Source organism: Oculina patagonica, chromosome 7 (assembly GCF_052425735.1).
Source record: "Oculina patagonica isolate OP01 chromosome 7, crgOcupat, whole genome shotgun sequence".
Lineage (NCBI taxonomy): Eukaryota > Metazoa > Cnidaria > Anthozoa > Scleractinia > Oculinidae > Oculina > Oculina patagonica.
Window position 1 is genome coordinate 23,367,811 of NC_135764.1, and position 27,349 is coordinate 23,395,159.

The following is a 27,349-nucleotide window of genomic DNA, read 5'->3' on the forward strand; positions in this document are numbered from 1 at the left end:
TTCAGGCGAAAATGTTTATTCATTACATTGAGTGGCTGCCTCTACAGCTTATGGCCCGTGTAGTTTTCTTTGTCTGCGCGACGAAGCGGACGTTTTGAAATTCAGGGCGGCGACAAATCTTAGCAAGGAGACCTTATGCCGTCACAGCGGTTGAAAGGTAATGGGCGGCCGGCTTTCCATCCGGCACAAAAACCAACTGGATCTTCCGAAGACTGAAATGTCGACATCTGGGTATGTGTGTACTTATAATGTTTTGTGTACGCGCGAGCCATAAGTGTCGCTCGTACGCACGATGACATTTTTTGTAAGTTGATAACACTTGTCACGTCTTTGCGTTCAGTACGGCTGGTTCAAATCTGATATTGACTTCGTCACTTTCGATTCAAAACAACCTACTTTGAAATTACCTCGCATTTTTATCAGTTCTTCTTTACAGGCAAAAGGGCATTGTTTATTTTATTAAATCATTTTCACTGACTGTTCAACGCTATTTCTTTTCATGTTTAATACTGCCTTCCAGATATAACATGCCGATAAGCAATCCTTGCCAATAAAAAAACGTGAAATAAGCTTAGATTTCTTGTTATAAGGATATAAATATCGTGGCTATTGAAATTCCCAACTTGTTACATTTACATTGCGCTGTAATCCATTGCAATAAATTTTCATTTCCAAATTCAAAGCGGGCTTTTTGTTAGGAAATGCTCAATTTGTCTAAAAACTCTGCTCAAACAATGAACTAATTTTAGCTCGCCATTTTTGACGAGCTTATTGTCTTAGAATTTAACCGAACAATCAATGGGAGCAAAGACACCTTTTTCACTATATTCACTGGCATGTGCTTTCAACTGAACCTAAAAATATTACGTCTCGCTTAGGAATTACGGTTGATTTTAATTAAATAAAACTAATAGCAACAACACTGCATAAAAATCTTTTATCACTTGAAAAAGCGTCTTCGTTTTAGTACATGTTTTACCCTGCGGGCGAAAAGTAACTATTTTTTATTTGCATACCAATTTGACAGAGCAGATATAATTAACATTTTATTTTTGGATTCTGTCTGTATTGCAGGCTAGATCACAAGGCATCTTTTTTTAATTCTGCTTAATATTTTTATTTTCGCATTCGAGGTTTGGCAGTACACCGCTAACCATAAACTTATGTTTAATTTCCCCTCAGTATTTTTCCCACAAAACCATTACATTAATTCTCACTGGTTTAAATGCTTCCACACTTTGAAATGTTTGCGTTTTACATAATTATTTGGTTTACCAACACTTGTAAATTCCCAAGTTCACTCCGTGATACAGCGCCCCTACTACAAATGTACATGGTCGATTTAAACCAAAAAATTTTACCGCATTCTCAAGTTATTTCCTTCAATATTTCTTAATCGCGTTCTTGGCCTAAAAAAAACTTTATAAAATATTATAATTTTAATCACTGTAACCTTATCTGGCTTCTTGATAAGAGCAGAATATTGACTTCTCACTATCATTGACTTGGTCACGTTTTATGCCGTTTGCATGTATTTGAAGTCGCAAAATAGTTCATGTGAAAACTTAATGGCTACTAGTAAGGTAGGTCGAGGGATCCTTGTTCTGGAAAGCATGCTGTCTTGGAAGTTAGGTATAAGAGCGAAATGGAAAATTGCAGACAGTTAATTTAACATCACCTTTCCATAAAAACGTCTGTCATCTATTTTGCGTCTTTTGACATTGCATAGCTGAAAAAAAAAAACTGTAAGCTGCACAATATTTTTGTGTAAAATTTTATTAGCCAAGGCGCTTGGTAATTAGACATGGGTATTTAGAGGTAAAACATCCTTCAAAAGGATGGCTTTGGCTTACCAAATTGGCCCGCCAACACAGATCTACCAATCAGAGCAATGGTCTCCTGCCTCGTTCCCAGTCGTCCCTTCTTGGTAAGAGCGCGGTGTGCGTGGAGTTGTGGGACTGTTGCAAACCATCAAGCCCAGCGCTCCCTGTTTCCCGCCATTTATTGATAAAATCCAAGAGAACCTGAGGACGAGGGCGAGCGCTTAGCCGATGAAACTATCTTCGTTTAAATTTCTTTCAATGATTGATAAAATAGCTAGCTGTACAAGAAAACAGTGCTAAACACCCAAAATGACTGCGTGCAAATAATCTGAAAACTTTTAGATTTTGTAACATTTTGTTGGCGATTACACAGTTTGAACTCAAAAAAGTACCGGTTTATTATTTCTATGCCCCCTTAGTTTCTCATTTACTTAGCAATGCGTCGCTTGTTGACTTCGTTGCAAGTTGTTTCCTCTACCTCTATAGCCCAAATTGCTTCTCTCTGCGATTATTTTAACCAGAGCCTTTTTTCATAGACTTTCCCGGGGTTACAAAATTAGTCGCCTCTTTTAATGCCTATACTCTTGCCTCTTGCCCTTTCCTAATAATTCTCTCGTTTTCCTTGTTTAAGCATGATTCACGAGAAATCTTAATCTAAAACTGCTCAGCAAAAGGTCAGTTGCTATGAGAAAGAAATTTACTGACTGCCACGTGGTATTTAAAAGCGATATCATAAGAGCACGGGTAACTTACTTTACAGATCTTGTTTTAGTATGGTATGAACTAAAACATAGCTTGACAGACATACAATATCCGTGTTTACCCACACGTTCACCTTGTTTTCGGATCGGTTATGTTGTAGTTAGAATACGTGAACGCTTTTAATCGCTGTCAGTATAGGTAGGGACACATTGTGTTCGAGAATGAACTACACGAATGAATGGTAATATCTGCACGATTTTTCGGCAATGCGTTTGCGTTTATTTTTTTCTCCGTAAGCTCTAAGATATGATAAGAAAAACATCAGACAGTTCTTTGATTTACAAATTTGAGCTTAAACTACTGCTATTTTTACAAAAAATTTTAAGTAGTAGATCAAACATGTGAAAATGTGTGTTGCTAATTAATTAAGGAACCTTATCTACGGGCCTTATCTACGGAGATCACTTAAAATCACGAGGCGATTTAATATTTAAAGCGGCGACGGCAAATTAATTAATTTTGTAAATTTAACTGACAATTTGCAGTAGCGATGCCGATAAGTTCTTTAAAAATTCTAATGAAAGCACGTCTCTGCTGTGTTCCAAAGTGAGCCAGTTGAAGCCCGCTTATATCTAAAACAACTCCAAAAAGATTCGCAGTGATGTTCCATCTCATGATTTTCGAGAAAATGTTGCCGCCAAAAAGCTTTCGCTTTCTAATACAAGATTGTGAACTTAAAATAAGGGTTAATGAGTAAGAAAAGAGCTAAAAGGGATCTTTCTTTTGGGCGAGTAAAGGACAGATTACTTGCAATTCACAAACTCTGTGGCCGCAATCAGTGTTAGTGCGGTGTTGTTAGCTTGCATGACATAAGTTAAGATGTCTCGAATGTTCCTCCCACCTGCGCACCATATTTTGGGATTTAAATTGCATTTTCATTTGCAAGCCAATTGCAATTAAATCACTGTATATGTAAGGGCACATCGCGTTCAACAATGAACCACAGAAATGATCGGCAAGCAATTGCTGCACGATTTTTTCTCGTGTTTTCTTCTCCTCGAATACCTCAAAGTCGTAGTTTGAGATGTTAGTAAACAACTAACTGTTCTTTGAATTACAAAATTTAGTTTAAAATACTGATAGTTTGACACGATGAATGCAATCTGTGGATCAAACATGTGAATTTGAGGGTCGCTAATAAAAGAATCTTATCTACGGGTATCTGATAATCATATGACGAAAAGTTAGCATTGAAAGTGGCGACGACAAATTAATCAATTCTGTAGATAGTTCCGATCTTTGAGCTTGCAGTCACGTTTTTTGCAAATCTAATGAAAATGGGTCTTTGTTGTATTTCAAAGTAAGTAAGTAATGACTAAAAGACTTTCAAGGTTACCATCGTGTCAAAGAGAGTTTAATAAGGGAAGCTTTACTGATGTTGTAATATGTTCTGGTGCATAAAACTGTAAGTTTCTTCTATTAAAATTTAAGAGAGTTAGTGAACAAAGACAAACCAAGCTGTCGAAAGCATCAGTGTTGCTAAAAAGCTGAAGTATACAGTAAAAACCCGCGTATAAGAACCTAACATTTAAGAACCTGTAAGGCTAAAATTTCATTTTTAAGCACCCTTCACATAAGAACCATTTTAGGCTAAAATTCTAAAACAGGTTCTTGTTTTCAAAAAAAGAAAAAATAATCTTCTCAAAAATATAGAATTAAAAAATCTTCTCAAAAATATACAGTGAAGGTTACAGTATAGTTTTGATTTTAACAGAATCAGATTAAAATAGTATAGTATTTTGCTTACCGAAGCCTCCAAGAATACTGTTATTGGACATTAAAGACCAGATCATTTAACAATTCTACTTTTTTTCTTGAACAAAAGTTAAGAACCTAATTAAGAACCTAGTTAGCCTAATTTTACCTAAATACCATTTATATAAGAACCTGTTTAGGCTAACTTGAAAAAACCTAGGTTCTTATACGCGGGTTTTTACTGTACTACACAGTTCCACTCTGATTTATCCTTGACGTTTTTTGTGGTGGTAGATAGATTGGACTTTATGATACATCGTTACCAAATTGCTAAAGACAAAGATTAAAGCAAGTCTTGTGAATTTATGCATATTGTGTTTTTCGCTGGTTTGGCGAGGCCAGAGTGAGTGTGGAGAATTGCTGTAATTGCAATTTTCCTAGCATAACTTTATTATCTACAAAATGAGCGCGAGTAGAAGAGTAGAAAGCAATCACTTTTAATTACAACAAGGTCAACAATCGGCCGCATAAGCAGCACACTTGTGAGTAATTCAAGCTGACTAAGGACAATCATCCGCATTGCATAAGAAATTTTGATCTATAGTGTGGGAGTTAGCCCACTACGACTTGGTACCAAAAATGAAGGATCTATGCATTTCGGAAGTTTCTTGCGAAATTTATCGCTTAGTGCAGTGTCTGAAAAGGCTCAATTTTTTTGCGGTATGAACTCTGTAAAGACAGCTTTCGTGACACAGAAGTTTGAATATATTTGTTAAATAATATTCCTCCCATATGTGTGCCATATTTTCGGATTTATATTTCACTTCTATTTGTATGTGATTGCTTTTAAATCGCTGTATATGTAGGGGCACATCGCATTCAGGAATGAACCACAAGAATTAGCTAACATTTGCGGCACGATTTTTCTTTTGCCTTTTTCCGATTGTATGATAAAAGTCAGGTAGTGGGAATAATACAAAAATCAGGCAGATTTTTGAATTCCAAAATACAGCTTAAAATATTTCTATTCTTCAGTGATAAGTGTTATTTGTGGATCAAATATGTGAACATGTGTGTTGCTAATTAAAAGGCCTTATCTGCAAAAAAAATCTCTGAAAATCACTTTATGGACGTATCGAAATGGTGACGACAAATTGATCAATTCTGTAGATCGTTCTGATGTCTTGCAGTTTTGACAACGGCGGTACTTTCTCTGGGGTGTCCTTTTGCAATTCATATTTTAATGAATTTTTTTTTTTTCAATCCGCTGCTTTTCAAACTACACAAATCTGAACATGATAACTGTAGTTCCAAAAAGATCACCGTTTACCAACGATTGATCACCAGGTAAACTGGCATTTAAGATTTTCTTCTATTGGGACCAATTGTAAATTCTTGAATTGTCATGGGATTTTACCCGAAACAGCGGAGGGCAAATTGCTGAAAATCTATTTAAACTAATTAATTTCAAAATTTCCAAGAATGGTCCTATAGTCATTTTTAAATCGACAAACTTTTATGCGTGCTGCAGCAGACCCCCAGGAAGGCAGCAGCAAGTGTTTTGGGACTGGTCCCAAGTTCTATTGAACCCTTACTGTATGAGGCCATGTATTGTATACGAGGGATTGCATATCATCGCATATCTTGCTGACTAAATGTAGATTTTTCTAAAACAACATAAATACTACCCTACGTGACCTACTCCTTGTACTATCAGCAAATGGATTTTCGGCGCAGAGTTTGATATCAGCGATATCTCATGATAACTTGGGGGTAAAATGTTGCGGAAACTTAAAGGAAGTACAAACATACCGGATACAAAAAGGACGAAAGTGAAACAACGTGTTGTGGCTAGTTCTACATAATTTCCTGCTGTGGTCGTGATGTAAATTTAGATGCAGAGCACATTTTTGTAAAATAAAACGATATCTTTTAAGCAATTCCGTTAATCTTTCAACAGAGACAAATATCTTAAGCACAGGCTTCGATAATTGAAAGATAAAGACTCTCGGATGCTGGTCTATCACACTGAAACACCACCACAAGCTAGAAAAACTTTTATAAAAGCACAAAAGATTCACAAGAAAGCTTCTGTCAAGCTACATAGTTTATTTAGGTTTAGCAGATTTCTATTACAAAAAGGTCAAATGTAAAAACTCCATGAATATCTTTGGGTGTCTAAAATAGCAAGCACTTTAAAAAGTGTTTAGAACACGACTTCTGAACGAAAGGTATGCAAGGGTGAAAATTAGGCAATTGCTTTGACATGCTATTTTCGTGATCTTTCATCAGTTTCATCTCAGTTTCATCTCAGCTCATGAAATGAAACGACTTCCACAGAGTCAAGGCATAATTGAGAAAAAAGATGTTAAAACTTTTCCACATGTTTCAACAGTCCCCGATCATGTGAATTGCGTATAGTTATTTGGATTGACATGGATATTTGTGTTGATATTATCAAATAACACAATAAACATGAGATGGAAAGGAGAAATTTAACACCAGCAAACGGACTACAGTCTGAAACACATCTGAAACTTATATCAGTGTAGAATTTGCAAGACACACTTCAGGGTTCAATAGTTGCCAAACGAGTCACAGCTATTAAAACTTGCACTGAAAGGCAATGGCGGCTCTTTTCGCCTGTACTGGACTCCACAAGTAAGTGTATATTTCATTAGGAATAAGGTTTTTCTCAACGTTTTTTTACTTCTCAATTTCTTTGTATGCTTTTGCTATAATAATGTCTTGGTTGTTGCACAAGATACATGCATAAACAACGGTTGCGAAATGTGACAATTTCCTTAGACATTCCGGTATAAGAAACGAAACCAAAATGGCAATGCCAAAAAGGCAAAATGATATTTAGAATTCTAAGAAAGATTTGTCGAAAGCCAGTCGTCTTTATACATTAATACAGTAAGCCTTTTGATTACCGTGAGTGTTAATTTGCCAAACTGTTTGCCTGATAAGTAAAAGCCGGTTGCCTCCACGTATCATGTATTTGCAATGATGATACAATCAGCATTAGGGCCGGGTATTAGGGTCACTTTCACTGTCAGCACACTGAATCGAGCACCGGTGGAATCGAGATTCAGTTCCGCCAGTAAGTTTTGAAAATACACAGAACCTAGGGCAGTTCTACCTAAAAAAATATTTTACTGAAGTATTTTTTCAAAGGCTATATACTGTCTATACTTTGGATACCTTATCTTAGAAATTAAATGTCAATATCTTAACACCAAACAAAAGAAACCTAATATTGCCAATATGTGGCAAGTGCAAATAACAATAAATGACCTTTTCTACAATAGACCCCTCGTTAATCAAATACTCGGATATTTTGCTAGTTTCAACATTTTTCTGCTCAGTCTGATAGTATACTCATTTTGTGATATGCTGAAGTTTTAATGACATTGACTGGCTTTTGTTTCTCCACCTATTACGAGAGAGCTGTATCCAATGCAATCTAAAGCATCTATACACGAACATGTGAAGTCTTAAAAAAGTGTTAAGTTCAGCGCTTTGGAGGTCAACTACAACAAAGATTTAGTAGAAGTTGGGATTAAGGATGATTAGAGTATTCGAGATCCATTGTTAGGGTTTAGTTTAGGCAGGACTGAGAATAATTCAGACTTAGAAAAAATGCGTCAAACTTCAGCAAACAGTTAAGGGGTAAACTGTCGATGTGAAATTAAGTTGCAACTCAAATTTTCAAAATATGAAGTCGCCATATAGCATTGACATACTAAAGAATGCGTTGATTGGTTTAGCAGGTGTTGATAATGTAAATTTAATTGGAGAGAATGTATTCAAACAGCAGTGACCTGACGAAAATGCCAGCATGTAAAGTCTAGTCTCTTCTACGGAATAGCTAAGGGTCAAACAATCTTTAAAGATTATATCAAGCTTATCAAGGTGCTTAAGTTTTGTAGCTATTTTTATTCTGGCCTGCTCTCCTCTAGGAACACAGCAGTTTTTTATTAACTTTACTTCATCGACACGTCGTCACATACATACGTACAAGAGCTTTGAATGACTTCGTTTCATATTTACAAAAAAAAAAAATTCTGACATGATAGATTTTTTTGTGTTTTCAAACAGAGGACACTTTTCCCAAACGAGATATCTATTAGCTTCTATTATTTATTTTTCTATTGTTTTTGGGAGATACCCTCGATAGGGCTAACCTCAGAAATATATTATGATGAATTAATCATGGTTGATTAAAATCTAGTCCAGATGGGCTTCGGCCACAATTCAATTTGTTCGGTGCAATCGACCGTCCATAATAAAATACTTTTGGTTATATTGGTACATCTTTTTATCATAAAACACATTATTGCTTTTACTAACACCAAAGGACCAGAGTTGTCTGTATTACGGAGCTGACTGAGAGATAAATATGATATGAATTCTGGTATGTCAGGAACCAAGTGAGCTGGCCGTGAAGTAGAGGTGTCTGTATTATGGACGTGTCCGTAAGAGGGTTTCGAAAAAAACTCTCAGATGACCGATTCATCTTGTGAACTGACATTCAATTCACACTTTGAAATGCAGCAAGGTCGTCAAGCAAGAAACGGAAACCGTAAACAAGCTCAGACTCGCCCGTCTGTAGTCGCCAATGTTGTGCCCCTTTCTGCTACAGTAAAAACATCCTGTGAGGTACCGCATTAGTAATTCCAATTCTTGCCACTACATTGACAGTTAAATTTAAACAAGCAAAACTTCAGGTATATTTTGCAGCATGGTAGATTTTCTATTTTGGAAAATATTTAGGTTGTTTGGCTGATTACTGACTGAGAAGCTGATTATCAAGCAAAAATCGCTGACGGGAAGTCAGTTATGTGGTTTCCATTTTGCTGAAGTAGTTTTTTCCGGAGGTGAGGTAATTAGTACAGTGCACTCATCATTCAAAATTAGAATTTCTTTTGCTGTTGTTGTTGCTGTTATTATTTTTGTTGTTGTTTGTTTTTGCTTTTACTTGGTGTGTTTTGAACTGATAGTTCCTACTTGATATCACATTTTCACGATCATAAAGCCACAGACTTTGGTACAATATTGTGTGATGTAATTTGCTCCCTGAAACCTTTCTCCGTCTAGATTATTTCTAAATTTGACCACTTTAATCTGTAAATAAGTGATAAGGTCAATGTTGTGAAGTATTTCTAAGCTTGATTCGGCTTTGTCGAAGTTGTTAACTGGATTAGGGCGATAATTGACTAGCATATCGTTATAAGAATCGATATAACAGGATAAAATTCTCAAGGCCCAGGGTAACTTGTTTCATTCGTGAAAATGATTTGCAAAGCCTTTCTTCTTTCAGTTTTTCCAGGTGTGCGAAGCTTACTGTCAGTATCGAATTTTTTCACAACTGCAGAATACAATCGAATGTAAAAGTTTCATATGAAGCAATGTAATGATTTCGATCTGAGTCGTTTTTTCCTTGTTTTATCGGCACTTTCGTATGGCCGAAGTTGTTGTGGTTTGTAAGGTCAAAGTGCTGAAAATATTGCATTGCATAGGTAAATTGTTCGTGATATAGATAAGAGATGTTATTTCAAACTAGCCTTAAAAATGCTTTAAACAGAATGTAATAGTTTGGATGGCAATTAACTGAAAAATTCCTACGAAATGGCAGACTCGATACTTTAAACGGTACACATTCCAGTTTGCAGACACTTCAGTAAACGGTTTTCGCAACAAAAAAGAACTTGGATTGCCGAACACCTCTCTCTTAAATACACAAACTCCCTATTTCAAATAATCTTTATGACAGACGTCCTTTGGCTGGGTACAATCTTTCCCCTGCAAAATTATTATATTGTGTTTCTGTTCCATACTTTTTACTACAACTGAGTTTGTCTGGGCTGAAGAATATTGCTGTCGGTGAAGGAAAGCTATTTTTCACAATATTATTTACCAAGAAAATTTTTTAACGTGTGCATTTTTCATTACGGTTATTCAATCTCTGCAAACTCAAACGACATGCCCACAAGGCAACGTGATTGACAAAAATAAACAGGAAATCACAAACACAATTTTCGTGTGTGCATGATTCGTGTTGAGACATATATTTTCACGTCATCAAGTGATCAACAACTGCCCAGCACAGGCAAAAGATTAAAATGAAATTGAACACCAACAATGTACCTACACCGTGCTACTATTTATGCCCTGTGAGCAACAGCTACATGTAAATTGGCGTGCAAGAGGTCCTCACAGTTCATACCAAGTCCTCTCTGTGGGTAAAGCATCTCTACGCGAATCGAAGAAAATCTAAGGCTGTTCTACACAAGACGATGGCTGCGTTTCTTTCTTGTGCTGGAATTCGAAAGTAAGTTTGAAGTATTTTTTTGCGAGTTAATTGAGCTTGGCTACAGTTTTTGCTAGTACTTATGTAATCGCCTTCTTTCTTGATAATTTCCTTGAATCACTTGATTAAGTGCAACGCGCTTTTTTTAAGTAAGTAATTAACCCAGGCCACTTCTAGAAGATCTGTGTAAAATATCAATTGAAACAACTAGATTTTTATACCCTGTGTGTCGCTGCACACAACGCCCCGCTGAAAAGAAAAATAGCCACAAACGAAGAAAATTAACGAGTTCGATTGTCACAAGCCGCGCCACTTTGCTCTTTAAGCCCTGAGATCAAGTTGTTATCATTATAAGGCTACGTGAAACTATTAATCTTAACATCTTGAGAAGGGAGTTTTCCCTTTTTGGAGTTTTTCAGTTATCGGACTACCTTTGTTAACGTTGCAGTCGAAGCAATCATTGTTTTAGATTTTTGACGCAGACTTGAAATTGATAGAAGAAAATACTCGTAACACATGACAAGACAACGCACTCCTTGCTTTTTTTGCGAACATGATTTGCCTTCAAAGTCATACAGCTTCTTTCAATGTATAAATTGCTTTTCATGATAATAACAACTCGCATACGCTTTAAACAAATCAGTTAGTTAGTGTATGGTGTGGCACTTAAACCCTAAAATCAGCCGCCCTTCTAGGAATATGTAAAACGCAAAAAAGGTGGTGTCAGTAATAAATTAGCATCTGTTTTGAGCGCATAAGTTTTCTTAAGAACAACGCGACGTATAGTTCACGTTTTCACCGCACATTTAATATAAAGCTTAGTTGTCTCAGATTTCTTCCTACAGTGCCTTTAAATTGTCAAGCAGAAAGGTTACAAGAAGAAAGTCTTGATGTATTAAAAAATTCTTAGAAATTATATTTAAGAAATGCAGCGAAATCAGTTAGAAGGACTCGTATTTGGAGGTTAGCGATAAAACGACTTGTTCCTTGCACCCAAAAAATCGGATCTTGGTACGGAATTTTGTTGCACTATTGGATCGAAATATACTGAGAAATATGTAACACGTTTGAAATGTTGTCTACACCATATAAACTTTCTCAAAGACCTTCTGCATCGGCGTTTATTCTTTTAGCTTAGGAGATTTAAGAGGTTCGTTATTCGTACTGTTCAAAAAAAAAAAAAGAAATAAGAAAAAAATAAAAAAAGGAATAAGCTGAGATAAGCAGAATAGAAGAGTAAAAAAGTGACTTAACAAAAACAGAAAATGAGAGAGACAGAACGTGCAGGTTAAGAAACGAGGTCGATGACCTACTTCTACGTGCGTTTTTGCAAATATCTATTACTTGTTTTAGTTCAATCATCTATTTTTCTGCTAGGTCCCAATACATGCCCGTTCCTGATTTATGCCACTGGCTTCTCTCCAGCGTTTACAGGATTTCGGCAATCATCGCCAATCTCGCCAATGAGCCACCAGCGAAGCAAAGTTTGAGTGATTGACATCATGATTTCGTATAACAGGTCAATTGAAATTAAGAACTACAGCAAAATGCAGAAGATGTTTGCATGCTACGATGATCTGAATTTAAATTGAGAAAATTCTAAAATTTGTTTAAACAGGCGGGGGGAAATATGGAGATAAAGTCGAACTGAGTATAGCATGAAGAAAGAGTAACATGTACACCCGACGATAATACCGTTATATAAATGTTGTGTTGGTGACGAAATTAACTACTGAAACGAAACCCCGAATGTACACAACACAAGAAATCTTTACCTTATACGTAATTAATGATGAACTTCACGCTTTCACAAACGTGTACTGGAAGACGCATTTTTTAATAATACGAGGTTAGCTCTTTTTTCAGATAACATGATAAGATAATCTATAAAAACCTGTTTCAGCTCACGATATCTACCCCAGGGTCATTTCACATATTTCTTTTCAAACTCCTGCAATTTGTCCTTTTGCACAGTTCAATAAAAGACGATTATTACCTGAGTGGTACAAGATTTGGAAGACTCGGTAGTTGTGATTTTGTTCCATTTACTTCTGCTTTAGTCCTTACAAACCATGTTCATTGTTCAAGAAGATATGCACGCACGATCCTCATAATAGTTTTTTGAAACTAACAGGAAAAAGCACCAAACATGTCCAGACCTGTTGCTGGCTTTGAAACCCAACAGGCCTGTATTTTTAGCACGTTCTAAGCATTTTATTTTAAGTACCCAGCTTTTACTCTGAAATTGCTGAAGCCGGTTTTATCAGATACGATCACTAGAGAACTACTCAAATTCAATATGTAATGGCTAGCTAATATTTGCTACGGAAAACCGTTATGAAATTTGGAAATCTTTGGAGTTATAAATATTCTACGATGATATGTAGTGATGGAATTGATTAACATGCAGATGATACCTGAAAGTCTTGACAAATTATCGTTTCCGACCTTTGAGGCTTTATTTAACTACTTTGCATGCGTGAGGTGTAATTAGCGCAACATCTTAAGAAATAGCATTCATTGATTCTTTTCATTTGTGAGTGATTACATAACAGGATACTACAAGGTGCAAGAACAGTGGACCCGACCTTATATTCCCAAACAGGCTCATGGCTAACTTAAAATGAGTCGATATTGTTAATTTTATAAAGCATGTTGTGGTCAAGTTTTTCGCAACCTTCGCTCGCACTAGCACATCTGTAAGTGATAACTCATCTGTCCCTCACGATGTTATTGATGGGATAATAGAAAACTCACTACTGTACACCGAAGGAAGCAATTGACCAGATAAGTTGAAAAAAAATAGATTAATTAAGCTAAATGAATTTATAAATGCATTGATGCGATTGTACAACGTAAAGCTTTATCTGGCATTGCGTTGGGTTATGCTAGAGCGTTTTAGCCAATCAAGGCGCACCCCGCTTGTAAATCTCGGGTTAAGAGGTTTTTGTCGTTGTTCAAAACGTTGTACTATCTTCTACGATTTACATATTTTCACTGATCCATCAAACAAGCGGTGTTCATTGTATTCATGGCGATGGAATGCAATCGTTCGCCAAGCGGACTTAAATTTATTACTTTCATATGGACAAATGTTCAAATGACTATTTGTTGCCGTACAGTTGTAAGCTCTCGCATTACTTTTTATCAAACACTGATATATGATTTGAACATAGTTGTTTTAACATTGCACAAAATCAGCAGCGTCTTGGTTTTATTTATTTTATTTTATGTTATGTTATGTTATTTTATATTATTTTATACTGTTTTGATTTTTTTGATATTTCTGTTCAAATCATAACTTGAGAACACTACACGCAAACCGGAAACCCAGTCAATAAATCAAGTATCTCCCGACACCATCATCAGCGCCAACTATCGCCAGATTGATTTCGATTCACAATGACATAAAGTGCCTTTAATTTGATAGAAAACCATGAATTTCTTTACTCAAGGTGAAATCGTCCTTTTGTGCTCGTGCCAATTTGTGTCCATTCCTAGTTTACTGAGATGGCTTTTTTTGCATCTGTTACCTTGGTTACATTGCTGTCAATCAAAACCGATCTTAAGCCCGCCGGCGAAGGAAACATCTTGAATCCACATTATAGGTCAATTGAAATTTAATGAAAACAAACAGGGAGATTGCTGGAGAAGTTTGCATGCTGCGGTGATTTGAATATAAATTGGGAAAATTTGTTAAAACAATCTGGAAAATGCCGACAAAAATGAAGGTAGCTCAAGGTCAACGATTAGGGATCCTTACCGAGGGCTGAAGTAAAACTTATGCGTACATGAAACGCGTGAATTGATTTGGGTCTTCAAGTCTATAGCCTGTTCGCTCTCTTAGATAGTCCAGAGCGAGGGGGGGGGGGGGGGGGGGAGAAAAATGCTTGTGCATCATATTTTATATATGAGGGTCGTTTAAAGCTGTAAGTTGTAGACAAAAAAAAAGGCTTGTTGTATACTTGCGTTTTTCTAAATTTTTAGATTTGCTTTAAACTTCGGATTTTAAAAAAGCACACATTAACAACTCCCTCGCACACAGATTACACCAATAATTTAACCGATTGTGAAATTATTTCACTCTCAGTTTAAATTTTGTTATAACATAGCGCGCGCAAGCCCTATCTAATTCCTATTGAGCGATCATGGTATAAATCTCTGTCTACGCACGGCCGTGCGTATATCAGATGACGTGTGCATTTGCATTTTAGCTAAGTCGAGTTTATAGCCGCGAGTTCCCATCGTTTACTCCGAGTTGGCTTTAACCTCTCGTATCCCATAAGGGCGAATGGAAAAATGTTTTAATTTAAAATTCTTGGACATTTCCTTTTGACGTAAACGAAGAGATAGTGCGAAGAGGCGGGAAATTTTGTGGCGCGGTGTTCACATCTTGAGTTGAATGAACCTTAACCTCAAACTATACTAAATTTTGAATTTCCATATTTTGTGATTACATATAATCGAAGTACTGCATTCCCCAATTTGTAATTTTATTTGCTCAATACATCTTTAATGTAGTTTAGTTCTGGAATTGATTAACATGCAGATGATGTTTGAAGAATTGCCGTCACAGCTTCTTTCCGCACTTTTGCGTTTCGGCATCTATTTGGAATAAACATTTATGCATTCTTCACATTAACCTGCTGATCATTTTAAAAGTGATTTGGCATGATACCGCATGGTAAGATGTCAAAATAAGGCCAAGGTCTTGCAAAAAATATGGCGATTAAAACCGAGTTTGAGGAACTTAATAAGGCTGCTGGAATTTCAGTTATCAAATTAATTTTTGGCAATTTATGTCAAAAAAGAGAGTTATTTCTCAGCTGACAAATTTGATTGTTTCCAATTCCCAGTTATCGTGCAGACTCTCGAGTTTCATTTATGCCTTGACGTGCCTGCCCGCTGTTTCGATAATTTAAACTTGACCTCTATTTTTGAATAATTGAATTTTTTCTTTTTAACTTAGAAACAGCCCCGGTTCATGTTTAGAAGCTCAGTTCCAATTATGGCACGCCTTCAAATTCTTAGCTCGATACGTTCTTACGTTCCTTGCTCTCTAGGGGAACTGTAAGTGATTACTAAAATATGCGCTCCTGTTGATTTGTTTAACGAAAACTGCTAATTAAAATAACTCATCGCCAGAAGTGAAAAATGCTCGAATAAATTTCATAAATGTCTCACTTGACGTTCGCGTAGCTTCGTACTTACAGAATGTTAAGTGAAATTAATTTCTTTTGGGGTAGTAAATCCGTATTCCAATGCTGTATGAAGTGCGTAACTCTGAAAGAACTGATTAATCCTTCGTGGTGAAGCTTCTAAAGCGTCGTTTTCACGAGCAATTTTAATGTGACAAATATCTTTGATCGTGTAGATGGCACAACAGCTATTTGTCAACAGCTGTCAACAGTTCAAAGTTTAGTGCGCCAGTGATGACTTTGGACAGCAGACATACACAGAAACGCATACACAATACGCAATGCTGTCGCAAAGTTTGCCACATTTAATGTGACGAGTCGTCTACATGAGCAATTTTTCGTATTTGACAACTTTTATTTGTCACATAAAAGCTAACACGCCAGCTTCTCAGCAAATATACTTGTCACATAAAAAAAGCCAATTTTCCTCCACTACACGAGAAAATTAAAGACGACGCTGAAATGTTTTTCTCTCTTTTTTCAGGCTAAAGCCACAAGAAACAATATTTCTATATCGCCGTTCCCGAAAACTCTCCGATCTGGATTATGACAATGTTTCCTCAGAAGCACAATGGCTTCTGCCTGACAACATCTGGCTTCGTGTTTTTTCATTTCTGTCGCTGCAGGAAAGAATTCAAGTTTCCTATGTTTGTCAGCGATGGAACAATCTTTGCAAAGATTCTTTATTTTGGCGCGAAGTTGACTTCTCATTTTGTAGCGCCACACAGCAAATTACGGACGAGACCGTCAGAGCCGTGACGTCATACTCAATGGGAATCCAAAGCATTGACCTATCAGGTGACCACTGTGAGCCAATCACTGACGAGGCTATTGGTCACGTGGCACGTTCTTGCCAACGCTTGCAGAGACTGAACATCGCTGGGCGACGTAAAGTTTCCGACCGCGGTCTCAGCGTAATTGCCAGAAACTGTTCTCTCCTGAAAGAGCTAAACGTTGAGAAATGCGATGGCATAAGCGACAAGGGAATTAAATCCATCGCCAGGCGCTGCTGCGAACTGAAAGTTCTTTCAGTGGCGCGTTGCCAAAAAGTCAGCGACAAAGGGATACGGTTTGTTGCCCAGAAATGCACAACTTTGCAAAGTCTGAGCATCGCAGGTTGCAGTAGAATGTCGGATAAAAGTTTGGCGAGTCTTGGACAACACTGCCACGCGCTACGAGACATCAACCTCAAGGACGTTCAAGGCATTACCTTTTGTGGCATTGAGAGCATGGTCAGCGGCACACCCGAGTTGACGCATGTGCACTTGGGGGTCATCCAGGACACGCGAAACACGATGGTAGCACTGCAGATTATTGTTAAACACTGTCAGAAGCTACAGTTTTTAAGTTTCCAGCATTTAAACCGAACGGGTGCTGTTACGGGAGGGGTGCGAAAAGTAAACAAGAAGAAACTTGGTGCTTTCATCAATAGTCTCAATGCTTGCGTCGTTTCAAATAATAATCGATGATTTGAGCAATAGATCTTAAAAAATGTCATTATTGACATCACGATCCGTATTTAATCCGCGAATTTGTGGCGAAAAACTAAGGCGGAAACTACAACACCGTCTAAGATTTATCAGTACAACCGTGAAAAAAATTATAGCTTGATCGCAAAGACTGTTTTTTTTTATTATTTCCTGGGGAAATCTTGATAATCATTGGACGGATACTCACAGACGTCATGTTTCTGCTCAAACGGATCACAAAAAACCTAGCTATCAAATGGTGGATTTCCACTGACGCGTAAATTTTTACGTGCGTGAAAAAAATTAGAGACAATGTATGAACGACTTGCGTAAACGTGTACGCAAGCCGTTCATACATTGTCTCTAATTTTTTTACGCACGTAAAAAATTACGCGTCAGTGGAAATCCACCATAAGACTAAAGCAGAATTATTGCACGGCTAGTAGAAAGAGAGAAAGTGTAATCGTAATGTTAATAATGGTAACTGTTTGTATCTTGACGATGTCACACTATGTTTTGCACTTGTATACTGCCGGCTTTATTTTTTTAAAAAGATGGTTTGTATTACATGCAATTGTGCTTTCCAGCTGAAGTTATGACACTCAATTACTTGAAGCAATTTGGTAAAGGCACTGATGTGTTCACTTATAAAAAAAATAACGCGATATAGCTAATATAGCTGACAAAATCGTACAAAATCCCAGCTGAGTCGGAATCAACCTCGTTTTCGTGATCGTCTCAGGGTAAAATAGTTTCCAGGGTGCCCTGGAAACGGCAAACTTATGAAGGAATATTACTATTTATATTTTAATTTCTGTTGATTTCATGGGAGATTTTTAATGAATTTTTTTTTGCATTTGCAAAACAACTCAAAGTTACGCAAGTAAACGTTCTGGTATTAATTATAATTTATTTGCTGTATTCGGCATTTATTTGATAAATCACCCGATTTAATAAGAACTGCCCTTTTAACGACTAAGGAAAGTTAATATTTTTTACTTTGTTCAAATAAATGGTGAAAACCTTTTTCAAATGGTATTGGATATATAAGAGGTTTTTTAAAGCGGGTGTCCGTAAAGCGAGATTTGGCTTGTACTCCAGTAACAATATGAAATACACATTCTTTCTTGCGACAGTCGTAAAACCTACCCATCAAATCGAACAGGAAACAATCATAACGCGTTATGCATAATGAACCAATCAGGGGCCGGTTGTTCATAGCGTGGATAACGCTATCCACCGGATAAATGGCAATCCAGTGGACAAAAGTTGACAAAACATACTATGCTGTCCACTAGATAGTGATTTATTGGATGATTAGTGTTATTTAGTATATACTCAAACAGTGGATAGCGTTTTTCGCGCGCGCTGATTGGCTACTCAAACTCTGAATATCCTTTGCTATTCACCTCCGAGCAACTGGCGCGCGAAAACTACGCTCGTTAATGGAATAAACTGACCAAAAGTCATCCTTTCGGGCTATATTATCTCACTGTTTGAGTATATACTAAAACAACTATTCGCCTCAGTGTCTGTGGCTAGTACAGTGGAACCCCGATATAACGATCTTCGATATAACGATATTCCCGATATAACGATGAATATGTTATGTCCCGGCAATAGTAAAATGTATGGGACGGAACCCCGATATAACGATTCCTCGATATAACGATATAATTTTAATGCCCCCTTGGCATATCGTTATATCGGGGTTCCACTGTAATGTATAATTTTTAAATATTATACATCCTTTGATCAACTGGGGCCAGAAGGATATAAGGACGAAAATGCGTAAGAAAAAGGCGGATTTTTTGCACTACAGTAAACACCCGCGTGTAAGAACCTAGTGGTTTAAGAACCTGCTGGCAGAAATTTGTCATTTTAATACCCTAAAATATAAGAACCTGTTTAGCCAAGCAAATTTCAGCAGGTTCTTATATGTGGGTTATAGAAAATTTTCATGAACATTTTTAACAGAACATCCCAAACTGTATTTACAAATAAAGAAAAGACAGATTCACATAGACTGTAATTGTCTTCTTTGGACCTTGCATGAGGCTTGAAGCAATACAGTTATGAATAAATGCTGCATAATGAAGGACCAAACCCATTTTTTTTTCTTCTCGTACAATCAAAAACTATGGCTCCTCCTTAGAAATTAAGAACCTTATTAAGAACCTACTTAGCCTAAATTACCAATAACTACCCCCAAATACAAGAACCTATTTTGCCAAACTTAGAAAATTGTAGGTTCTTACACGAGGGTGTTTACTGTATGTGATTTTTGTGCTCTACGTGAGCTGAGGTGATAGTTGATTCGGCCTTCCCCACACCAACTATCACCTCTTAGCATAACCCAGCTGCCGTCTATTGGCAAAACGCGCGATCTGATTGGCTACACGGGTGCCTTCTATCGATCACTTGGTGCGCGCGCCCAGTTTTTTGCGGAATTTTATCAACAAAACATTCAAAAAATCAACTCTAAGCTCTATTTTGTGTTTAATAGATCGGCAGCTGGGTTATTCTAAAACAATTTCTATTTAACAATTAGACGGCTCGCTATCGGTTTTTACCGGCTTTTGATAGTTGACTCGGAGCTTCGCCCCTCGCCAACTTTCAGCCGGTAGAAACCTCGAGCTTGCCGTCTAATTGTTAAATAGAAATCCCGAGCACATAATCTACTTGCTAAATAGAGGATAGCGGTCAAAAACCTTCAATCTTAACTATTTCAAAGACAACAATAAAGTCAGAATAGTTCTTCATTTCAAGGGCAACGGGCGCGCAATTGTGGTCTATCAGCGAATTGTGAACAATGTAACAACCAATCAGATTTTCGGGTTTGCAGTTGACCACGAGCCAGTCCAACATTGCGGTATGACCAGGTTGGAAGTTCTTGCTCCTTTCTTTTATAACCTTGAGCTCGACAAAAAAAGACAACAAAAGCAAGCACTCAATTTATTTCCCCATTTGACAAGTCAATTGAAAAAATGTTTTACTTTTATTACAAATTAAACTTTCCTTGGATATGGGCCCGACGGAAATCAAATTTCTATTTGTGCAAAATGCTACCATGCGCACTCCCTATTTGTGGCTCCGTGGAATTCACAGTTTTTCTTCCAACTATTTGAAAATCTATAGTTTGATCAACCTCATTCACCTCGGACGCCGCCATATTAGATCAGATTGTGTTATCCGCCAAGAATTTCTATATGTTATTCGGTGACGTCACTAATTCCCCTCGAAATTGAATGAGTGAGAGCCTGGGTACTAGCTAAACTGCTAAACTAACAACTAATTAACGGCTTTCCTGTATTCTTATTGGCTGTATTTTCTATGGCATGGTATAAAAATTGGTATCGGCGATTTCATTCCAGGTTGTCAGGGGACTGTTTGGTGTCCATCTACTAAAATCCTTATTTTAAAATCATATTAAATCTTCAAATTTCCTCATTTCTTTAAATTTTACTAATCCTTTGAGAAAAACTATCTCCTCCCAAAAATCACCACAAAATTTACAAAACACCGCGAAACACAGATTCGTGTAATGAGCAGACAGTTTTTAAATTGTCTAAAACGCGAACGAGATTTTTGCATTAAACCCAAGTTAAGCAGTAAAAAACGGCCTTCAGGTGTACCCCCGCCTTAATGCTAGGGGGTAACCGTGCAATGGACTAGCATCCCATTCATGGAGGAGTTGAAATACTACCAGTCGCTTCATGCTACGGAAACCGAGATAAGCTCTGGCCTGATGAGCCACTAGGCCCGAACGCAGAATTTTATCCTCTATTAAAATAATCGAAATAAGTGTAATAGGGTAAACTGTACCTCGAAGAAAAAGGAGATTTTTTGTGCCAAGTTGTTAAAAAACTTCATGTAACAGCAGCGCCCTCCAAAAATACATCTATCGAACATATATTTTTTTGTTATCCTAAATTATGCATTATATATTTCTTATCCCTATTATTTTTTTATCCCAGATTAAAATATCCTTTATATAACAAAATACTGCTTATCAAAAATATCAATAAAAAAAGTTAATCAAAGATTTGAGCTAAACGTTCTACTATTTAAGAGTGACTTTTACGAACGGCCGAGCAAGAATTTGATTTCTTGGCAGAAATTGGATAATCGATTTTTCTTCGTTTTTTGCTCATTATTAGCTTTAAGGTAGATAAGAAACCTGATGTAGTTTGTTTCCCCTAGAGGTCTTCTAATTTTGAGAAAACAAAGAAAATCCATTTCGGTGGACGAAGTCACAAATTTCCTAACTTTTAAACCCGAAATTAGCTATTATGAAGACTCCTCGCGTTCGCTTACAAAACCGCGCAGAGAAATTTGGTCACTTTCTATCTACATAAAAACTCTTTTTCTTTCGCTGGAATATAATTTCAGGGCTTTATCGCAACTCTTCCAACTGAAAAAAATGAACTGACGAGGAATGCTTTTTACGATAACAAAAATTTGAATGAAATAGTAATTTTCAACGGCAGTATTTAGCATGTGGTATAACATTAAATTTTTTCAATTCTCGCTCAAACATGCATACAGATATTCTTATTAAACATACCTGAGAATTGGCTCGGGTTATTGGAAAGATTCTCACTTAGAGGGCATCAAACTTCGGCAAATTTTCACAGCATGACCGTAAACTGTGTAAATACTTCTAATTGCCAAACGCCACGATAATGAATGTTTTAACCCCAAATGCTCGTCTTTCCTTCTTCTTGCCGAATGTTCCATTGCAAAATTCCCTTTTCAACGAAAGAGTGAGATAAAAAAGCCAACCTGGGTCAATTAAGGTCCATTTTGATCGCAAAACCTCTTCCATTTTGCTACAAGATTAGATTTGTGACTTACGTGACATAATACACGTGACATGAAACACGATATTGTGACGTAAGTGAGTCTGCGCAGTAAGAGCTCTGGGGTCGAGAATGTCACGGAGTTAAAATAACGCAAAACAATTCTCCAGCACCGACAACGCAGTTTGAGGAAGCAAATTGAGCGTTCTGGCGTTCTGTACACACTATCGTCAAGAGAAAAGAACCACGATAAAGGACAATTGCTAAGGATGAAGATGCAAAAGGAATTTCGCGCTTAACAGTTGCTTTGTTGCATTTTGGAGCCAAGAAATGTTTAGCTGTAAGTTAGGCTATTTTGATCGATATCACAACATTTTGTGGGACTACGATGCATTGATAAATATGCTGCCTTCAACAACCCAAGCAAATTCTCAGGTATGTCTTAGATAAACATTTACATGTGTGTTTAAACGACAATTGAGGAAATTTGGAGTTATACCACATAATAAATAATTCCGTTGAAAACTGCCGTTTAATTCGACTTTCTAGTATCGTGAAAAGTATTCCCCACCTTTTTAATTATTTCAGTTCGAAGAGTTTTGCTTAAGCCCTGAAATTATATTTTAGCGAATGGAAAAGAGTTTCTCTGTTGATAGAAAGCATCCAAAGTTTTCATTGTGGCTTTGTTTGTGAACACGACGAGAGTTAACGATAGCGAATTTCGGGTTGAAAATTGTGTCACTTTGAGGCTCCGATCACGAAAACTGACTTTGGTTTTTTTCTCGAAATTAGAAGACTTCTGGGGGGAACAAAATACATCAGGTTTCTTATCTACCTAAAAGCTATTAATGAGCAAAATAATGAAGGAATTTGATTTTTCAATTTTCTGCCAATGCAAGCGCGGTTTTTATTTAAAGTCCTTCTTAAAAAACGTCCTAAGCTGTTTCTACTCTAAGAAAAACACCATTCCTTGGCGACAGCATAACCCCGGTATGTAAAGCCAATGGGACTTGTGTCTCGGGTGATTGGATAAACTTGTACTTCATCAAGATTTTGACCAGGGCAATCTTGATCTCCATTAAGGCAAACCTCTCTGCGATGCAGTTCCGAGGACCAGCTCCGAATGGCAAAAACTGATACGAGTGACGATCGCGATCGTCTTTGGTCCCACTTCGGAATCTTTCGGGATCAAACTTCTCGGGATTCGGCCACGCATCCGGATCGCGGTGAATCGCATAGGTTGGAATAATCACCTCCATTCCTGCCGGGATGTGAAGACCATTGAAGTCGTAATCTTCCTGGCAAGAACGGTTCATTTGAAATATCGGCGGGCAGAGTCGGAGAGATTCGTTAATGACACAATCCAGGTAGTCGACGCTCTGTGCGAGGTCGTAAATGGACGAAGTGGAATCGGAGGTTCTCGCCAATCGGATCTTGCTTCTCAATTTCTCCTGAAGATGAGGATTGGTTGCTAGGAAAAAAGCAATAAAAGCCAGGGTGTTACTTGTGTTTTTATAGCCAACCAACAAAAAGAAAACCGATTGAGCGACAATTTCATCGTCTGAGAGCTTGCTTGCTTCATCAGCTGTCTCGTTAGCCGTCAACATCAGCTGCAGTAGGTCTACTCTTTCGTTCGCTCCTTCTTCGCGCCGTCGGGTTTGTATGATGTTCTTCGCGAGGTTCTCAAAGTAATCGCCTTTTGTTCCCTTGAGGTGGTTTAGGAATCGAAGGAGATAGCTCCCAAACGGCAGGCGATGCAGAAGACGCAGGGATGACGGGGCGCCGAAAACCTCTCTTGTTTTCCGCAATATCTCGCTGTTTGGATCGGTTTGGATGTTTGAGTCCACACCAAAGGCAGTGGATAGAATGAGTTCGAGTGTAAGCTTGCTGAACCAATTCGAAACGTCCACACTTTGGCCTGGAATAAAATTAAAAGACGTGAGTATAATCAGTCTTTGGATGTGTAGACTCTAATAAATATCTAACTTAAGGCCTGGCCAAACGGTAACGCGAGTGGACGCAAGTAGTCGCAAGTTGAAATTGCGTACAGACTTGCGTTGGCTGGCCAAACGGACTCGCAAGTACACGCAAGTCGTCAAAACAAGCCATTTCCGCAAGACTGAAAAACTTGAGTGCAAATTTGATCTCGACCATAGTGAACACTGAGTCATCGCAAGTCAACGGAGACGCAAGCGGACGCGAGTTGAAAACTTGCGTCTACTTAAATCTCCGTTTGGCCAGGCCTTTACACAACTTAGGTATTGTGGGCCGCTCGGTGGCATAATGGTTAATGCGTTGGACTCCGGATCAAACGGTCCGGTTTCGAGCTCTGGCTAGGGCACTGCACTGTGTTCTTGGGGCACTTTCATAGTAGTGCCTCTCTTTACCCAGGTGTATAAATGGGTACCGGTGAATTTAACGCTGGCGGTAACCCTACGAAAGAACTCAAGGTGTCTTTTAAAATTCAAGGGAGGGATGCTCTTTCTAAGATTCATAGGAATTTTTTGATGCTCTTTAAAATTCAAGGACTTCTCAAAGATTCTAAACGCACGTAGTAGCAGGAGCGAATGAGAGGCGGCTGTATTCGCAGGCTACAAAGATTATTCTGCCGGAAATTCAAGAACTGTTCCCGGAATTCTTTTACAATTTAATGACTTTTCAAGGACTCTTCTTAGATTTTTCAAGAAATTTTAAGGAGTTTTTAAGGATTCAAGGACTTCTCGAAGAGTTTCTACCAAAATCAGATACTATATGCGGACTCTTAAATTTAAGGAATCTCTCCAAACTTCAAGTACTACGTTCTTACCAGTATTAGAAATTTTCTCAAGTTTATCCAACAGAACATTGCACGACTTCTCGATCAACGGCACCATCAACTTCATCTTCCCTGCGCTGAACGTGGGTGTCAGCATGTTGCGTATTTTCTTCCAGTAGTCATCACGTGCAGCGAATATGGTTCTTCTGAACCGGGCTGGTTGGTGGCCAGGAATGTGATGATTACGAAAATTGGAAAAATCCTTCACCAGGATCTGTTTTAGTACTTCTGGGTCTGCGACAACGATTGAAGGCTTTCTTCCCAAGGAAATGGCAAAAACGTTGCCATATATTCTGATGTAGTCGAGCATCATCAAGTGAATTCCCTTGTATTTCTTTAACTCTGGAATATTGCCGAAAAATGCTTGAGGCACGGGACCTGGGACGTTCATTTTCTTCAGGACAGCGAATCCACAAGTTCCATACCAGTACAAAGACAACACAACGAGGAAAATAACGAGGAGTATGGCAGCAGCAATTGTCAAAACAGTTTCCATCGTTACAGAAGTTATTTGCAACCAGTTTACAATCACAAATCTAAAGAGATAAGAAAAACGTGTGATTTGCACTTCGTTATAATAATAAAAATAATTATAATAACTTTATCTAAAGAGGGATAAACACTTTACACCGTTTACAGCCAAAGTATGGAAAACTAGTGGCCTTCTGCCTTTAAAACGAGATAAAAGTACACGTGAGAAAATCTACAGTTTAAAAATGTCTATGTAATAATGGTCTATAAAAATTAAAAAATAACTAACTGAGGTTGACTCCTGCTCCTACCATGTCTGAGGAATTGAAAGAGCACTCTAAGTATTAAAGGTAAAAATATTATAATATAAGGAATTCCTAAAATGTTAGAAACTAAGAAATGCGAAAATGGTCTAGTACCACATAAAGATACTTGAACGACTTTAAGAAAGCGCTTTTGAAAGATTTTGAGTTTGGACTGCACTTTATATGCTCTGACAGCAAACGCGCGCCCTCCGTCACGTTCCAGCACATGTTCAAGTCTGAAAATCGAGTTGATATAGTTTGCTGCTTTTGAATTTCATTTGCGATTTGTGGTGTAGATCTTAAAAGAAAAAACGTTTCGCTACGAAGACTTGATCTGTAGAAATGAGACATAGTAAATGGTTTGAGACCAGGAGTATCCGTAGGTCGTATAGTGTAATCGTCCGGGTAAGTGTAGTTCTGAAAAGAACTGTTGTTAGTGACTGTCGTTTCGACAACCTGAGCGGAAGTCATCTTCAGAGTCTAGTGAAAAATTGTTGACATCAAACTTTATTAGACCGCTTGCAAAAGAAGAAAAGACTCCAAGACTTGGAGTCTTTACTTCTTTTCGGCAAGCGGTCTAATGGAGAAGGCGTGACAATGAAGATTTGAGAGTTATCAAAGTTCGAGTTTAATACCTGAGTAAAAATGACTGAAAAGTGGGGTCAAATCCAAGGGAAATGGAAGTTAGGTTAGCTCGAGTTAGCGGGGTGTTTCCCTGGCATTTACCTTTCACTACCCTAGTAGCAAGACTTGAGCTCTCATGTGAGCTTTCAGTGCGAATCAAGTCCTAAAACAAGTATTTGAAGCCATAACTAGTACATGGGACGGCTCTACTAGAACGCATCTTCCATACAAGATCAATTTTTGGCTTCATGATTCACGTCGTTTGTAATTCTACCGTAGATGATTTATGAGTATGTAATTTATTTTCGATTTTCACAAACGTTTTAAGCCGGAATCACGAATCACGGTTCTCAAAATAAGCAGATCACACGTCATACTAGACTGACAATTCATTGATCAAGGCCAGATTTGCATCTTTAAATTTTTAAGGTGTCACGCACAAATTTTGCTCAAAAACGCGTCATGCGTAAACTGACCCCTTTACCACACGAAGCACAAGGGTTGAAACAATCTTTAAAATTCATTCTTCATAAGAGTCAGGCCCTCTAGTTCGTAAATATCGTCACAAACAATTTAATCCCCAATTACATTTTTTACATCAATTCGCATTCCCCTACATATATCAGGCCTATATCCTTTACACTCACAAGTCCCTACCGATACCCAATGGTGGAAGATTCCATTCAACACATCCTCGGAGACCCAGGGGCAGTTAGTGGGGCGAAACAAAAGAAAAAAAAAAACAGGGCAGAAATCGTAGCGACGAAAGTTTTCACTACGATTTCTGCCCGGTTTATTCCTTTGTTTCGCCCCACTAGCTGCCCCTGGGTCTCCGAGGATGCATTCAACATTGCTCACCAATGCTGAGTGTCTCGAATGCTCAGATCTCAAAACCTCAGACATGGTAGGAGCAGGAGTCAACCTCAGCTAAGAAAGCTGGAGATATATGCATAAAATACATCGCATTTACAAAAAAAACATTGCGTGCCCTCGTATACTAACCTCGATCTCTGTCCTTTCGTGACGTTTCCCACATTCTCATCCGATCCCTTGACCGTCATGACCTCGT

General features: G+C 37.7%; 2 protein-coding genes across 5 annotated transcripts; one reads left to right on the forward strand and one right to left on the reverse strand.

Annotated features, from left to right (window-relative positions):
• Positions 1-48: 48 nt before the first annotated feature.
• On the forward strand, positions 49-18,991 carry LOC144660495 (uncharacterized). 3 transcript variants are annotated; one of them, XM_078521145.1, is made up of 2 exons: positions 49-231; positions 16,279-18,991. In XM_078521145.1, the coding sequence occupies exons 1-2, from the start codon at positions 161-163 to the stop codon at positions 17,261-17,263; spliced, it is 1,056 nt and encodes a 351-aa protein (XP_078377271.1). In that variant the 5' UTR covers positions 49-160; the 3' UTR covers positions 17,264-18,991. The 3 variants fall into 3 exon arrangements, with proteins under 3 accessions (XP_078377271.1, XP_078377272.1, XP_078377273.1); XM_078521146.1 differs by lacking the exon at positions 49-231 and adding an exon at positions 6,661-6,941; XM_078521147.1 differs by lacking the exon at positions 49-231 and adding an exon at positions 10,549-10,617.
• Positions 18,992-22,994: 4,003 nt separating this feature from the next.
• LOC144660479 (cytochrome P450 3A4-like) lies at positions 22,995-27,299 on the reverse strand. 2 transcript variants are annotated; one of them, XM_078521116.1, is made up of 3 exons: positions 27,283-27,299; positions 24,872-25,416; positions 22,995-23,983 (listed from the first exon to the last, which is right to left on the reverse strand). In XM_078521116.1, the coding sequence occupies exons 2-3, from the start codon at positions 25,374-25,376 to the stop codon at positions 23,001-23,003; spliced, it is 1,488 nt and encodes a 495-aa protein (XP_078377242.1). In that variant the 5' UTR covers positions 25,377-25,416; positions 27,283-27,299; the 3' UTR covers positions 22,995-23,000. The 2 variants fall into 2 exon arrangements, with proteins under 2 accessions (XP_078377242.1, XP_078377241.1); XM_078521115.1 differs by having other exon boundaries at positions 27,139-27,285.
• Between the last annotated feature and the right edge of the window lie 50 nt (positions 27,300-27,349).